This window comes from Bipolaris maydis (genome assembly GCF_028858645.1).
Source record: "Bipolaris maydis strain C4 unplaced genomic scaffold PSV08scaffold_15, whole genome shotgun sequence".
In the NCBI taxonomy this organism is placed as follows: domain Eukaryota; kingdom Fungi; phylum Ascomycota; class Dothideomycetes; order Pleosporales; family Pleosporaceae; genus Bipolaris; species Bipolaris maydis.
The window spans coordinates 1,151,159-1,167,521 of NW_027093871.1; the positions used below are offsets into that span (position 1 = coordinate 1,151,159).

Genomic DNA, 16,363 nt, shown 5'->3' on the forward strand with positions numbered 1-16,363 from the left:
GGGTATCATTGAACCACCGCCAGGACTAAAAACTGAGACTATCTATCTACACGCTGCTGGCATTTGCCTCGGCCTTTTTTTTCTTCATTGGGTAGGCATGACAAGAGAACGACTGCTTTAAATACAGCAGGTACTCTTCTATAAAGACTCCAACCAGCTTCCAGCAAGCCACATACCCGCACAGCCAACCAAAGCCGCCGCACCATACGCCTGCTTATTCCACCCTTGCTCCTTATCCACTTTCCACGCGCCTTCTCTCCGCACGCTCTCCACCACGGGTTGCTGCTGCGAACTCGCATTCTCCACCACACTCTGCTCATGCGCCTTAGCCAGCTTGGTCGCACGACCACTTCCCGCCTCGCTTACCCAACCCGTCTCGTTCCTGCCCTCAACCTCCACATTCTGGACATTGCCAAAGAAATCCATAACCTTCCTGTTCCTGGCTTCCTGCTCGCCGCCCGCAAAAAGATCGTAGCGAATGCCCGGGCGACTGTGAATTTTCTCCTCATCGTAGCTGTCGAAGAGCTCGCCCATTGTGAGTTTGCTGGTGGGGTCTTTGACTTTTGTTTCGAGGAACTCGAGGTTGTAGTAGGTGTAGCGGTCGATGACTGCGACGCCGACGTCGTTGTCGGCGTGGTGCGAGTAGGAGGACTGGTCGATTTCTGAGGAGCCTGTGGCCAGGATATTGGGGGAGTAGAATTTCGAGTACATGGTGTTTGCTTGGCAGGTATCGATCATGAAGAGGATTTCATGGTAGCTAAAGGTAACATGTTGAGTTAGTATGTGTATTTGCGCTGTTCGAGATGTGGGTGAGGGGGGACTTACCGTTTCTTCTCCCACATCTGGCCAAAGGCGTCGGCGAGATCAAAGGCACTGATTTCTTCTGCGTCTTGGAATTTCAGGAATTCATTGCCCCCATGGCCGGTCATGTATACAAGGATGTTGCTTCGCTCGTCCGTCATTAGTCGCTTACTACGAGGCATATCTTCGCCCACACGGTCCGTCATGAGGCGAATGAAGTTCTCGACTGTGACTTCATAGCCTCTGTAGTCCACCTCGATGTTGTCGCCGTAGAGGTCGAGCGCGCGGTCGGCGTTGTTATACACGGTTCCGGGGAAGGCGTTGCGCGGGTTGCACGCCATGTCATCGGGGAGCATGAGAATGATTTGCGAGTCGGGGATTCCAAGTCGCTTTACTGTGCGGTAGAGAGACAGGACATTGGCCAAATGGCGGTAGTTGAACCAGAAGCGTGAGGTCGATACTAGGACCGCCCAGTTGGATGTGTGTTCGCTGGCGGCAAAGGGCGCCGCCAGCAATGGTAGAAGTATCGTGGACAACTTCATCGTCAATATGGAGTGTATTGAGACGAAAGGAAAGTCGAGCTGGGGTTAGAGTTGTGCGGGCCGCGACGCGCTCCAGACCCTGGGGGCGAGTTCACGATGTTCCCCCAGCCTGGTGTTTGATTGGGGACGTCTAACATCTGACAAATCGGAGATAAGCAGCGTTCTTAGATCCGGCGTCCCCGTCACGTGGCTGATCGTCTAAAGCTAGCCAGGTCAAACCAGGTCAAACCGGGGACTGTGCATCATCCCGTGCACATGCACCGAGCACGCCATTACCAATGACAAGATGATCCCGTAATCTTCCTATCAGGTGGATCGTCTTCCGCCCCTCTCTCGATCCGCCTTTCTTTTCCTTTATAAACCAAGTACTCGCCTCTGCCGTCGCGCTGGCTGAGTCAATCCAGCTTCAGGATTTGGAAAGCATGGCGCCGGACCGAGGCTATACAGAACTGCAGAATGAAAGAGCTGGAGATGGTGAAGAGACGGAACACGCGGCGTTGAGACGTAGTGGAACGGGGACTCGCAGTTACTTGGCTGAGCGGGCATCGCAGCCGCAGAACTTCACGCTCCGTGGTATTTTGGTTGGCTTGGCGATCGGAATCGTCATTTGCTTCTCCAATATGTATTTTGGGTTGCAAACAGGTTGGGTGAGTGGCATGGCCATGCCTTCGGCGCTGATTGGGTTTGCGTACTTCAAGGTTGTTGCGAAGACGCTTAAGTTGCCGTTTACACCAGTCGAGAATGTCTTGATTCAGTCAGTCGCGGGATCAGTTGGTACCATGCCCCTAGGATGCGGATTCGTGGGTGTCATTCCGGCATTGAACTACCTGTTGAAACCAGAAGAGAACGGACCCCTGGATATTAGTCTCTGGAAGTTAATTGTTTGGGCCGTCGGAATCTGCTTTTTTGGTGTGGTCTTTGCGGTTCCGCTTCGGAAGGAAGTGATTATCCGGGAGAAGCTCAAGTTTCCGAGTGGAACTGCTACTGCGCTGCTTATCAGGGTGCTTCATGGGGACAAGGAATCCAAAGAGGTAGTAACTCGCGAGCAAGAGCTTTCCGATGACGAAGAAGCGTCTCAGGGACTTTTGCAGGGATCGAGTGCCCAGCGAGAAGAGCATGACCTGCGACCATCTTTGGACAACCCGAAAATCACAGGACAGGAGCCTGAAGAGGATGGAGATGATGGAGACTGGAAATCCAAGATAAGGCTACTGTTAATCTCGTTTGCTGGATCTGCCTTGTTCACCGTTGTGTCCTACTTCATCCCACAACTGCACGATATTCCTATTTTTGGCCTTTCCCTAGCACAGAATTGGCTTTGGACATTAAACCCTTCACCAGCTTATGTTGGACAAGGCATCATCATGGGTCCGGCTACGACACTACATATGCTCCTCGGTGCCATCATTGGCTGGGGTGTCCTCTCACCACTTGCAAAGCACAAGGGATGGGCTCCAGGACCTGTTTCTGACTGGACAAACGGCTCCAAGGGTTGGATTGTATGGATATCACTTGCCATCATGCTGGCAGACTCCCTTGTCAGCTTAGGATGGCTGCTTCTACGGCCACTCGTCACGTTTTCCACAGCATATTACCCGACTGCCAAAGAGATTTTTCAGTCGCATACCTGGAAGGAGATTCTCACGTTCAACATTACGCCCAGGCAAGGATACACACAGGTTGGCGATGGGACGGCAGAGACTCCGTTGATATCTATCAAAAAGCACTTTGCTGCTGATTCAGACCCAGATGCACCCCCTGAGCATCTCGTATCGAACCGCACCACCATTATCGGACTCGTCGTCTCGCTAGTCCTATGTGTCATTGCAGTTCACGTGACGTTCCCCGGCTTGATCCCCTTCCGCCTAACGCTTCTATCACTGGTCCTCGCGCTCTTCCTTTCCATAATGGGCGTCCGCGCACTAGGCGAAACAGATCTCAACCCCGTCTCCGGCATCTCCAAGCTCACGCAACTCGTCTTCGCACTTGTCACGCCAACGACAGGGCCAGCTGCCAAGAACGCAGTCATTATCAATCTCGTGGCTGGTGCAGTGTCCGAGTCTGCAGCACTACAAGCGGGAGATTTGTTGCAGGATCTCAAGTGTGGGCATATACTGGGAGCGGCACCGAATGCACAGTTTTGGGGTCAGATGATTGGATCGGCAGTTGGTGCGGTGGTGTCGGCGATTGTGTACAAATTGTATACGAATGTTTATACCATTCCTGGTGGGTTGTTCGAGGTACCAACGGGTTATGTGTGGGTCTTTACCGCACGACTGGTGACAGGAAAGGGTCTGCCACCTATGGTCAAGGAATGGGCGAGCGGAGCGGCTGTCATCTTTGCTGTCAGTACGGTAATCAGGGTCTGGGGCAACACTCGAAAGCGGAACGGCTTGAGTGGATGGTGGATTGACTTTGTGCCTGGCGGAATTGCTGTTGCTGTTGGTAAGTGCTCTTTCGCTTCTTTCTTGTCATATGTTCGGCTTTGCTAACATCACGGTTCAGGTATGTATAACACGCCTTCGTTCACGCTGGCACGCACAGTTGGGGGTCTGATAAGTCTTTGGTGGCGGCGCTGGAAGGGCAGAAACGAAACTCCTATTATTGTACTTGCGAGTGGTCTGATTTTGGGCGAGGGATTACTCAGTATCGTGAACCTCTTACTGGCCAGTTTGAATGTGCCGCATCTCTAGAGTGGCCTACTAGCAATTAAGTCTTCTATTGTCTGTATACTGTTCAACATGCGTATTTTGACGGTTCGCCACGTTATCCAAGTCGGATATCCACCTCCTCCGTTTCTGCAGCTTCCCAGTCTTCTTTCCAAATCTGTCCTATCGCCTTTCGGTATGCAATGCCGTTGTCCCACTCAATCCACAGCACGTCGTAACACCTAAACTGCCAATTCGATGCTGGTTCGTAAATCCCATCATAGTAGTGATTCAAATCCGAAAAGCATTTTATAGAACAGCCTCCACTATCGATGTACTGGCCACCTGGACTTCGAACACAAGCATGCTTCGAGCATACTGGAACACTAACACCTATGCAAATGAGTTCCACATTATCTTGGGGTAGGTCGTGTGAGTAGAAAGATAGGCCGAGGTCCAGAGTACCAATCATCTGGCCTTTAGACCCCAGTATAAGAGCCGTATCGTTGCTGAAGCCATTGCAGTCGCGCTCTGCTAGACATGTGATGAGCCGGCGAGTACGGACTTCGATGACGGTGGAGTACATATGATTAGGCCTTGATTTAAGGGTTTCTTCATCCACGACGTCCTCGGACAATGGCTTTCCGCTTAGGACCGTTGATGCCAGACCGCGAGACTCATAATAGTACAGATCACGTATGAGCTCTCGCTGTTCTGACTGCAAACTGATAGGGAGTTTGTAGAGTTCTGTAATGCGAGGGTATGCGAGACGGTCCGGGGAGGCACGCATTCTGATACTGCTGGCTTCACTGGCGAGACACATGTCGATTGGGCCGAACCAGCCAACCCATGACCAGGAAGGGAACTGCTTCAGAATATTGCCGTCGCGATCGACCCGTCTTTGGTGTCGCGAGTCCATGTCGTGGTGCCAGCATAGCATGTTATTGAAGAAGAGTTCTGGAAGGCCATGTAGCATCCCACCTTTCATGGCTCGACTTTGCACTGTGATAAATGCATTGAATGCCGCTAAGACGTCTGCTGAATTAGACAGATTTCTCCTGCTATATTGGTCTACCTGAAGGCAGTAATATACAGGACCGGGTTGTTTTGTCCACAAAGTCAAGGGTAATCTTTCCGGCAGCTGGTTTGGGGCGTGTCCGTTCTCCTGCTGTTTATATTTCTGACATATCCATGTCACAGTCTGTTCATGGAATACAATCATACGCGACGAAAAATTCCATTCTTGGAATGTCCATCCTCGAGTATGATAGACTTCGCGAGCGGTTTTCTTTACCGGTGCAGCTGCAACCATGCGACAACTGGGACCGAACTCGAAGACTTCGAACGGTGATTTTCTCAAGCGTTGCTTCTCAAGTCCCTGAAGCCCATAATTACTGTCTGAGCCCTCAGTGGCTGCGATAGTGAAGTACGCATTGGCGTATATTGCGGCCATTGAATTTAGCTGATGTGGTTTTGCAATTTCATCGTCCTGTACTATACAAAATCGATCGACCCATAAGTACCGAATACCTAAAGTACGAACGAGGAGGATACTGTCCTTAATGGTGTTGGGAATTCGACAATCGTTCTCAGATGATTCGAATGCATTTTTCGTGCTTAAGAAATCAAAGTTTGCTTTTAATGTTTGGAAAGGATCCTTGGTGGTACCCCAAACGTAACTCAAGGCGACGTATCGATCCATGTATGCATTCTTGGGTTGCTTTACCAGACAAAGCTTCTCGACGTCGATAAACAGTAATCCTGTGGCTTCTGGTATCTTATCCATGGGATTCGTGATGGTGTGGCACTTCCCGGTGTGGTCGCGATCGCATCGGCCAATCCATCTCTTGATACCCGCAATATCGATGTTGTTCTTAAGCGGAGAGAACCCAATTTCGTTTGAAGCACCTGAGTAAGCTCTCATTTCAACATGAATGAAAGGTTTCCCCCAGGAGCAATCATCGTTGCGATCCCGCAAACGCACCATCCAATAATCATCCCAGGACCTCACATACCCGAGCTTATCGTGCAAATCAATTCTTGGTGCCTCCTGCTTGAAACGCTTTACGACTCTTTGGCACGTATCACACCCGTAATTTTGTTCCACTTTGGCAAACTCCCACACAAGCTCCTCATGATCTCCTGAGGCTCTTTCAATCGCTTTCGCCACTAAATCACACAGCTCACACCGAATCATTCTCAACTATGACCTGAATCAGATTATCGTATGGTGCGGGGTGATTACTCAATGTCTGAGCAATATCTAAGTGTTTTCAGTCGGGGTACTTCAGGCTGGGGCAGTTGTCTCGTCGATTTAATTAGTAGATTATTGTCGAATGATGAGGATTAAAACTCCAATACCAACAAAATAGCATGAGCCAGGCAGAAGCATAGCCTAGACAGAGGGGCGCATAGATTGCGCCGCACCCATGTAGCCCCGTGACATGACATGCAATCCTGCGAAAACCACCACATATGATTGTGGATCCATCAGTCAATCAAATACCAATCGGGAAGCGAGGTGGGGCAACATTTGTACATGCTTGAGCCTTGTTTTCCACCAAAGTGGCAGGATTTCACATGGCGATCGACATAGAAGCTCTATGTATGGAAATTTTGCATTGACGTTTTTGGGGGGCACTGTGTGTTGAATGTTGGCCCGATTGTGACCATAACTGCGCCGACAGGCAACAGGGGTTTTTGTTTTCGTCCGATTTGCAACCCCCTGCAAAATCAAAAATGGCTAGGCTTCTTACATTGAAAATATCAATAGGCCTTTGGTTAAATATTGATGGTCGCTTCTTTGGTGTAGAAAACCATGTCGATTGCGATAGATTACTTGGTTCGAGAAATGTAATGCGCTGGCCACTTTGAGAAGGTGCGACCACTTAGAAAGCTGTAAATCGGTATGAACAGCAAGTTTTGCGGAAGACAGAAACCTCGAGTATGTTGAGTAGATTGAGACAGAGGTGGAGTTGCAAATTGATGTTAAGAAGGAAAGGAAGCAATACCTAAGTAGTTTGTTCAATACATGGTTGCTAAATCGGCGCTAAACAGATCATTGCACTTGCCGGCGCAAGTACCCCAGAAACCCCATAAAAAAAGCGTTCCAGACCTTAGCGACGGAAACAATAAGAGATGAGTATAGATCTGCTCATGCACATCACTCACAATATTAAAACGAATCAGTTTCAATCAGGTATCATTTGTCGATTGGACGACCATGAGCAGTAAGATCATTTAGTCCTGGATGCGGGGATAGCACCGTCCGCGGGCTTGACGGACGTCATTTCTGGCACACAACCGTCACACCCAAGGCTGACCGTGCATGCGCCATTCACTCGTTTGTAAGATAATCCCACTGGCTTGTGAGGGGAAGCAAGAAAATTCACCCAATCATCTTGTATTTGAGTGAGGAACATCAGCCATGACGTCTTCTGGTCGATGAGCCGAAGGTATGGGGCCATCACTGTTTAAGCAATAGCGGAGATGAATGCAGATGCGGTCAAGTTTCGTTCTTTGTATAATGCCTACCTATTCAATCTTTGATTCTTGTTGTAACACTGTCATCAAAACTCCCAGTTTTGAGAAGTATTCGACCTGTGCATCTCCTTCTGTTGACTATTTTTGTCCATTATGACTACTCGGGGACCAAGTGCTCCGGGTCTTTTGATCACCCGTGATTGGGTAGACTATCATTCAGACCATCATCTGAAAAGCATCATTTCCGGAAATAGTGAGTAACCGTCGAAGAATGTCTAGAGTTGCATTTAATTATATTAACCCGTCTTCAGGTGCTGCACCTTTGACTCAAACACACAGTCAACAATCCGAATATTCACCAGATTCAGAACTCTCGCCTCACCGAACATCATCGAGCAACCAGCGGAAACGATCGGTACTTGGCTTACACCCCCAAGCACCCGTTGACGGGGAGCACGTCGAAGCCCCCCAATCGAGTCTGCTATGGTCGCGAATAAGGATTGTTATGAGAGAGCCATTTGCAGAGTTCTGGGGTACTGCTGTGATGGTGATGTTTGGCAATGGCTCAGTTGCACAGGTTCTACTCTCAGCTGGACAGACGGCTGCTCCAGGGGGTAATGGTTTCGGAGCATATCAATCAATAAACTGGGGGTAAGCTGAATGGTTCCTCTGTGGCTCTTGGTGCAAATCTCTGACCCACAACAGTTGGGGTTTAGGCGCAATGCTTGGGCTGTACGTGGCAGGTGACTCTGGCGCCTATCTCAATCCTGCAATTACATTGAGTAACTGCATTTATCGCCAGCTACCATGGCGGCGGTTCCCAATGTACTTTGTCGCACAGATACTCGGAGGCTTCGTCGGATCTGGTGTTGTGTATGTAAACTACATCAGCGCCATTGACTGGTTTGAAGGCGGAAAAATGCGGACAGTTCCTCCTGCGGAAAATGCCACTGCAGCTATTTTCTGCACCTACCCGCAACCATTCTTGACTAAGACAAGTCAGTTCTTCTCGGAATTCATCGCAAGCACGTTACTCATGTTTGTGATATTTGCGCTGAAAGATCCCAGCAACAACGGTGTACCTAAGGTATGTGGACAGATTTGATAATGGCCAAAAGTGCTGACAAAACCTGCAGAGCGACAAGTGGTTCCCGCTATGTTTGTTTTTCCTCATCTTTGGCCTAGGCTCTTGTTTTGGTTGGCAGACTGGTTATGCCATCAACATTGCTCGCGACTTTAGCCCAAGACTGATGTCCTATGCTGTTGGATATGGCCATGAGGTTTGGTCTGCGGGTGGATATTACTTCTGGGTGAGCATCTCTTCATAGCCTGAGCAGCGACGTTACTGATTCCCAATCAGATCCCCATGGTAGCGCCCTTCCTTGGCTGCGCGTTCGGGGGATTCTTGTATGATATCTTCATATACACAGGCCCCAGTCCCATTAATTCTCCCTGGCTAGGCTTGAAGCTGCTCATGCCTTCGAATGCGATGCGCGTAAGAAGAGAGCACCTGAAGAGAGAGAAGAAGGAAGGGATTGTGTGATATGCCGCTGTATCAGTCGTTTGGAGGGATCATTGTTTCCAAGACCGTTCATGTTTGATGTGATTCGCATGTAAGCATATAAGAGACTTGCTGCTGTGGCTGGAAATAGAAAGAGCTCAATGAGGTGCTTAGTCACTTACGCGTGTGGGTGTGGCGTGACGACATTGCCCCGCAGGGCTGCTGCAGGCTGCTGTAACTCACCAAATTTTGACTCATGTTGTAATCGCTTCCGTCCCAAACTCTTTCGGCTGAACATACACTACCCTCTCATAACCAGCGAGCACATTAATAGCATTACATCAAAATGGCAAAGAAGGGCGGCGCCGGCGCCGGCGAGAACTCGAAGAAGGCACAAGGGCAGGCTCGCAAGGCAGAGGCCGCGGCATCAAAACAGGCAGCAAAGAACCAGCAGGCGGAGAGGGAAGAAGCGGAAGATTGGAAGAAGGGCGCAAAGTCCAATGCGAAGGCGTAGGTGGGCTTGCATCTCTGTGCAACTGTAGACTAACATATGACAGTGAGGCCGCAGCAGAAAAGGCTGCAGAAGCAGCACGTAAGAAGGCCGAGAAGGAGGCATTGCTGCGCGAAGAAGAAGCATCAATGCCATCGAAGCCCAAAGGAAAAGCACCAAAAGCCGAGAAGAAACCCCGCGGCATCGATGCAGCCCTGGGCTCCCTGGACGGAAAGCCATCCGCCCTCAACGCCAGCGGTATCGACAATGCGCTCGATGCTCTAGATATCACAGGCAACACGCAAGAAAAAATTGACCGGCACCCCGAGAGGCGATTCAAGGCTGCATTAGCCGCATATGAGGAAGACAGACTTGCCGAAATGAAGGACGACAAGACCTTGCGTCGACAACAGAAGATTGAGATAATACGAAAGGAGTTCGAAAAGCATCCGGACAACCCGTTCAGACAGGTTACTGGAGCATACAATATGACAAAGGAAGATAGGGCTGCGATCCAAGAAGAAGAAAGGGCCAAGAAGGAAAAGAGATTAGCAGGCGTCAACTAAGGTAGACGCGGCTTCCGACACAGCGTGCGCAGTTGTGCAGAGCATCCATATTACGGGAGGCCTTCAGGCTTGATGTGGGGTGATGCCGTGATGAGGGAGTACTGCGGAGGCCAAGGCATAATTATAGGAGTGTTGCCGAATTGCTGTGTGATGGAGGACCGGCCCTTGCCGCTTGGTTTAATCTCGTCGGTTGCTTTTTGCTTGTGTGATCTTCACATGCTAGGCGCCATGCATCTCCACCACAGGAATGCTGAGTTATGCGCGTGTATCTGGGGCAGGAAGAGTTGGTTGTGGTCGCCCTCGCAAGCGCTTCACGTACAAACATGGCAAGCGACGAAGCTAAACTTAGCAGCCATACAATAACTAATGTACAACAATAACTGTGGATACAGTACGATCAACTCTTCCAAACAATGAAGGACTAGGCGCAGTGAAGACGAGTGGACGCACAGGCAAGAGGCCCCAGGTATGAAACAGCCTGGCTAGTGAGTGATTGGCTGGGGGGCCATGCGTTCCTGAGTTTCGAAACGCCCGCCTACACCACCCCTGCCACCTGCATATGCGCTCTCCTTGTTCAGCGTGGCTTGATTCGAGTCAGCCCAATTCTCTACATAATCCCAAGCCCCTTCACTGTACTAGGTTTTGCTCTTCACTCACGCAAACTGTTTGCTCAGTACACAGTCGTTACTTTGTTTCCGCCTTTTTCGTTTCCTTGTTTCTTTTCTTCCCACCCTTTTACATTCGTTTCTGAGTAAGCATGAAGTTCTTCTCAACCACTGGAGCTGTGCTCTTGGCTGCTTTTGCGGCAAAAACCGCGAACGGTATTGAATTTGATCCTGAGGACGAAGGTGAGACAGCATTTGAACATGGTCCGTTCATTCCTTACAGGCTAACTTAATCAGCGTCCATCCTTGCCGTCACCCGACAATATGCGTACAGCTTGATGTCGCTCTACAAAGGCAATGCTACAGGTCTTCCAAAGCAAGATATCGGCATTTGGCCACAGCCCCATTACTGGTGGGAGGGTGGTGCCGCGTGGGGAGGTGTGATTGAATACAGCGAGATCAGCGGCGACGATTCGCATGTCAAGGCGCTCCAGCAAGCATTGACTGCCAATTACGGACCCAAGAACGACTTCATCTTGGACTATCGCAGGAGCCAGACGGTAGGGAAAATTGTGGAGTTATCTGATCGCAAAAGCTGACTGTATGTCCCAGGGCAGCGACGATGAATGTTTTTGGGCAATCGCCGCTATGAGTGCACTCGAGTATCAGTTCCCAGAGCCTTCACAAGCACCTGCAGACTATCTTGAAGTTGCCACTAGCTCATTCAACAGCATTGTTGGACGGTGGAATGATACCACCTGCGGTGGCGGCCTGAAGTGGCAGATCTATCCCGAAAACACCTATGGATACTACTACAAGAACGCAATCTCCAATGGCTGCGCCTTTGGGCTTGGTGCACGTCTTGCCCGCTACACGGGCGAGCAAAAGTATGCGGATTGGTCTGCGAAGATATATGACTGGACCGAGAGCGTCGGCCTCATCACCGACCAATTTGAAGTGTTTGACGGAACCGACGACAAGACCAACTGCTCCAAGGTAGCGGATGAGACCCAGTGGACTTACAACAACGCCATGTTTCTTCATGGATCAGCATACATGTACGACTTCACCAATGGAGACAAGCTCTGGCAAGACCGCACAGCCGGTTTCCTCAAACATGCTGAGGCACTCTTCTTTGGCCCTTACGAGAATGCCACCGACATCATGTACGAGTGGGCATGTGAGACGGGCGAGTCCGGAAGGCACTGCAACCTTGACCAACAGTCTTTCAAGGCTTATCTCTCTCGCTTTATGGCCAAGACTGCATTGTTGGCTCCCTTCACCAAAGACTCCATTAAGAAGTATCTCACAGCCTCTGCGGTTGGCGCTGCAAAGTCTTGCTCTGGAGGCCCAGATGGAAAGACTTGCGGCAGCAAGTGGTACACAGGAGGCTGGGACGGTACTTCTGGTGTAGGCCAGCAGCTGTCTGCACTTGAGGTCACCCAGGCGCTTCTGCAGATCAAGAAGAACCTGCTTCCCGCGAAGAAGAACGCCGCAAAGCCCCCCACGAACTCTACGCCAACTCCCACGCCAACTCCACAGCCTACTCCTGAACCTACTCCTGAACCTACTTCTGAACCTATCCCCGAACCTACTCCTCAACCCACTCTTGAATCTAAACCAGAGCAAGCGCCAACGCCTGAAGCGCCATCAAGTGCGCCGCTTGCTTCGCCAAGTAAGAGTCCCCTGAGTGAAACAGTGGCAGGACAGGTACCAGAAGCGGTGCAGTCTGAGAGGCCCCAGGCAATTGAGGCTCCAGCCCCAGCCTCCGACGTACCAGCGCCCGTCATTACCCCAAGCCCCACGGCTTCCAGCGCGGCTCCCATCGTCCCTAACAACCCTAGTCTTGAGTTCGATGAGACCAAGTCTTCTTCGTCATGTGCGCCCAATGTCACCAAGACTATTACTGTTGCGGCGTCTTCTTCCTTTTCTACCTCTAGCTGCACGCCTAGCGTGACAGTGACTATTACAGTTCCATTCGTGCCGACCGCATCCGTTCCTCTAAACTTGACGACTTCGAGCGCAGTGTCGCCGCCTGCGGGCAACAACACAGCCAGCCCGACGTTGCCAGTGTTCGAGGGCGCTGGTTCAGTCTACACTGTCAGCGGTTCAGTCTTGGCAATGTTTGTGGCTGTGGCTGTCTTTGTCGGGTTGTAGGTGTACATATGCATGCTGGCTGTGCCTTCTATGTCCATCTTATTCGATATTATGTATATACCCTTCTTGATTAGAGACTTTTATATCCTAGAGTCTAGTTGCCAAACCCTTCAATACAAACAAATCTTACACTGGGTTATTCTGTGCCTGTTTTTGATTCTCTATTCCGATTGCTTGATGACTGTGCAATGCACATTTTCTTTCATGGTGTCGTCGTTGGGGGGGCGATGGTGCAGGTGTGGAGCGAGTCTAGGCCTGCGGTTGCCCATGGGCGTGGTTAGCACTTGGAGTGCAGGCGAGCAGCCACTGCCCCACCATGAAGAAGCGGCAAGCTGCGCAGGCGAAGCGGCAATGACATAACAAATCTAGCCCGCTACCCCGGTCCACCTGCACTCCCTCCACATACCCGGCCTCAACAACGAGAATAGCGTCCCAAGGCGGCTTCGGCTGGGCTTTATCCTTCCAGCGCAACGCTCCACTAATACTCTCGCTGCTCGGCACTCGGCTATCTCCTATCTCAGGATCCGCTCAAGCCCGGAGCTCAACTGTGGCCTGATGTTCATTTCCTCGCACGCGACAATTCACGGAGACACAGAGAAAGTACTAGAAGGTAAAAAAGTGCTTGCAACACCATGGCAGTTCTCACAACCACATGCTGACCCATGCAAAGTCTATCGCTACTCACACACACTTGCACCAACTCCATCAGCGACCCCGCGCCCCAGTGAGCACACTGCCCGACTGCCCACAAAAGTCACCCCCTCCATCGCCATCGGACCCTAAGATTACGACGTACCCGCAGCCATAGGGGGCCATATCCATTTCGTCCTCGCCACGGCGAACACTGCTACCCTCTTAGTTTTTGGCGTCATACTAGTGGTCTAGACAGCCGTCATGGCGAACGAAAAGAGAGATGCAAAAGGCAAGAAGCTCGCCGTCATGAACAAGTATGTCTACGATGCCTTTTTGTGGACATTCTCGATTCTCGTCGAGCTCTTCTTCCGAGAAGTCCATCCCAGGAGTAGCTGGAAGGTGCCAAAAGAAGGCCCTGTCATTTTCGTGTGCGCCCCGCATGCAAATCAGGTACGACACTGACAAATGGGGTTTTTCGCAAAGCAGAAGCTGACAGCCGGCAGTTCGTAGACCCCCTCATGTTGATGCGAGTTGTGAAGAAGGAGTCGGACCGCCGTATACAGTTTCTGATCGCCGAGAAGTCCATGAAACGCAAGTTCGTTGGCGCAATGGCTAGCTTGACGGGTGTTGTGCCCGTGGGACGAGCTATGGACATGACCAAGCCAGCAAAGGGCAAAATCTATCTTCCAGATCCCATAAATGACCCCACGCTCGTTCGAGGTGTAGATACAAACTTTGAAGACAAGCAGTTCCAGGTTGGCGGTTCGCTCGTTCTGCCAAAAGTAGATAACAAGGCAGCAACTGCAGAGATTCTCGAGATCAAGGGTCCGGAAGAGATCCGGCTGAAGCGTCCCTTTAAAGGGGGTGTCGCAATGCAGCAACTGACCGGACGCAACGACATGACCAAAGACGGCACATTTGTTGACGGAGCCGACGCGAAAAAGGGAATTGCTGATGGCTACGAAGGAACATCGTTTCAGGTTGCGCCCAAACTCGATCAAACCGAGGTCTACGACGCTGTACATGCGGTTCTGCATCACGGCGGAAGCATTGGTATCTTTCCGGAGGGTGGTAGCCATGACCGTACTGATCTTCTGCCTCTGAAAGGTCAGTTGCTCCCATATGGAAACTCGGCAATAACTAACAATTCCCAGCTGGTGTTGCCATCATGGCTCTTGGCACAGTCGCAACCAAGCCGGACTGCAATCTCAACATCATTCCCGTTGGTATGAATTACTTTCACGCTCACAAGTTTCGCTCAAGGGCTGTTATCGAGTTTGGCACACCAATCCACGTCCCACCAGAGCTTGCCAAGAAGTTTGACGGGCCCGGAAGACGAGAAGCAATTGGCGAGATGCTTGAGACTATTCGACAGGGCCTTATTGGCGTTACCGTTACGACACCTGACTACGATACACTAATGGTATGTGGTTCAACCGAATACTTTTCGTCCTTCACTGACACTTGTTGGCAGGTCATCCAAGCCGTCCGTCGTCTTTACAACTCAAAGGGAACGAAACTGCCATTGCCCAGGGTTGTCGAGTTGAACCGACGTCTTGTCCAAGGATATGAGCGCTACAAGGATGACCCTCGTGTCGTGGAACTCAAGAAAGAGGTCACAACATACAACAGAAAACTCAAAGCGCTTGGCCTCCGGGACCACCAAGTCCAGTACGCAAAGATGCATCCGATCAAAGCCGCAGGTCTCTTCATCTACCGCCTTGCAAAGCTCATTTTCTTGAGTTTGCTCGTCCTTCCTGGAACAATACTCTTCAGTTTGGTTTTCATTGTTACCAAGGTTGTCTCTGTGAAGAAAGCAAAAGAGGCGCTTGCTGCTTCAAATGTCAAGGTTCAAGCTAGAGACGTCATGGCTACGTGGAAGCTTCTTGTTGCCATGGCGGCCGCACCAGCCTCTTATGCATGGTATGTATGTCTCGGGCTCTATTGGTACTCGTACAACAACTGTAACGGATACCTTCCCGCTGGTATTCCAAAGCGCTGGCTCATTCTCCCACAACTTGTTGTATACATCACGGTCACGTATGGCGCTCTCCGTTTCGGTGAAGTCGCCATGGACATTCTCAAATCTCTTGGGCCACTCTGGAAGATGATGAACCCCTTTTCGAATAGTGAACTCGTCAAGCTCCAGGAGCGCCGCGAGAATCTTGCCAAACAGGTCAACGATCTCATCAACGAACTTGGCCCAGAGATGTATGACGACTTCCACTCGAAGCGCATCATTGAAGACCCCTTTATCCGAGGAGACAAGAACGAGCGTCCTCGTACCCCGCCAATTAAGTCTGATGAAGACGCTCGGATAGAGGCTGGCCAGGATATCGAAACGTACGACTACCCCGCCTCACCGGGTTCCATGAATGAAATACCGCGCAACGAATCTTTCCACGACCTGGCAAATCAGGATTTCTTTTCTAGTCGGCCGCAGACGCCCAAGAAGAGCCATAGTAGGAGTAATAGTAGCATGAATCTGGGCGGATTCCAGCTCAAGCCATTTAGCACTATTGATGGAAACATTGAAGAGGTGAAGAGGAGGCTCACGGATGGTGTCAAAGTAAGGAGAGGAAAGAGACGAAGCAGTGGAGAGGGAAGCTATGATGATGGTGATGATGAGGAGCCGCTTATGATGGGCCAGAAGGGACGGTCGTTTACGAAGTAAGGCGGAAGGGATGGTATTGCTAGGGAGAATAATAGCGGAGGGAAAATGGTTTGGGTGTTTGTCGCGCATTCTTACAGAAGATACCACTTTTTCTTATTCTTCCTTTTTTGGTTGAGAATATACTCTGGATTGCAATGGTCTTGATTAGAAGGTTGCTTGTATTTGTGTACATGTGTATGATTTTTTTCGTTTTGCTCTACGATGCTAATGCCATGCTACGCTCTTTACAGGAAGAAGAAAGAATAATAATAGTAATACTACGA

The 16,363-nt window shown here is 50.5% G+C and overlaps 6 protein-coding genes across 6 annotated transcripts; 4 read left to right on the forward strand and 2 right to left on the reverse strand.

Annotated features, from left to right (window-relative positions):
• Window positions 1-19: 19 nt before the first annotated feature.
• PSV08DRAFT_333906 (peptidase C13 family-domain-containing protein) lies at window positions 20-1,430 on the reverse strand. Its single transcript, XM_014225709.2, has 2 exons — window positions 826-1,430; window positions 20-757 (listed from the first exon to the last, which is right to left on the reverse strand). The coding sequence occupies exons 1-2, from the start codon at window positions 1,341-1,343 to the stop codon at window positions 139-141; spliced, it is 1,137 nt and encodes a 378-aa protein (XP_014081184.1). The 5' UTR covers window positions 1,344-1,430; the 3' UTR covers window positions 20-138.
• A 281-nt stretch (window positions 1,431-1,711) lies between these two features.
• Window positions 1,712-4,073, forward strand: PSV08DRAFT_230855 (OPT oligopeptide transporter protein-domain-containing protein). Its single transcript, XM_014225710.1, has 2 exons — window positions 1,712-3,788; window positions 3,849-4,073. Exons 1-2 carry the CDS (start codon window positions 1,766-1,768, stop codon window positions 4,034-4,036), a joined length of 2,211 nt encoding a protein of 736 aa, XP_014081185.1. The 5' UTR covers window positions 1,712-1,765; the 3' UTR covers window positions 4,037-4,073.
• On the reverse strand, window positions 4,047-6,188 carry PSV08DRAFT_412447 (heterokaryon incompatibility protein-domain-containing protein; the record flags this gene model as incomplete). Its single annotated transcript, XM_014225711.2, has 1 exon — window positions 4,047-6,188. One exon carries the CDS (start codon window positions 6,186-6,188, stop codon window positions 4,110-4,112), a length of 2,079 nt encoding a protein of 692 aa, XP_014081186.2. The 3' UTR covers window positions 4,047-4,109.
• Window positions 6,189-7,483: 1,295 nt separating this feature from the next.
• PSV08DRAFT_412448 (aquaporin-like protein) lies at window positions 7,484-9,017 on the forward strand (the record flags this gene model as incomplete). The annotated part of the gene is made up of 5 exons (XM_014225712.1): window positions 7,484-7,727; window positions 7,786-8,125; window positions 8,180-8,561; window positions 8,611-8,784; window positions 8,835-9,017. Exons 1-5 carry the CDS (start codon window positions 7,628-7,630, stop codon window positions 9,015-9,017), a joined length of 1,179 nt encoding a protein of 392 aa, XP_014081187.1. The 5' UTR covers window positions 7,484-7,627.
• A 199-nt stretch (window positions 9,018-9,216) lies between these two features.
• PSV08DRAFT_333915 (uncharacterized protein) lies at window positions 9,217-10,429 on the forward strand. The gene is made up of 2 exons (XM_014225713.2): window positions 9,217-9,485; window positions 9,533-10,429. Exons 1-2 carry the CDS (start codon window positions 9,322-9,324, stop codon window positions 10,029-10,031), a joined length of 663 nt encoding a protein of 220 aa, XP_014081188.1. The 5' UTR covers window positions 9,217-9,321; the 3' UTR covers window positions 10,032-10,429.
• Window positions 10,430-10,675: 246 nt separating this feature from the next.
• PSV08DRAFT_230866 (ctr1 suppressor protein) lies at window positions 10,676-16,241 on the forward strand. The gene is made up of 8 exons (XM_066092257.1): window positions 10,676-10,879; window positions 10,934-11,196; window positions 11,249-12,781; window positions 13,413-13,517; window positions 13,679-13,876; window positions 13,930-14,533; window positions 14,581-14,849; window positions 14,901-16,241. Exons 1-8 carry the CDS (start codon window positions 10,789-10,791, stop codon window positions 16,098-16,100), a joined length of 4,263 nt encoding a protein of 1,420 aa, XP_065948152.1. The 5' UTR covers window positions 10,676-10,788; the 3' UTR covers window positions 16,101-16,241.
• The last annotated feature ends 122 nt before the right edge of the window (window positions 16,242-16,363 follow it).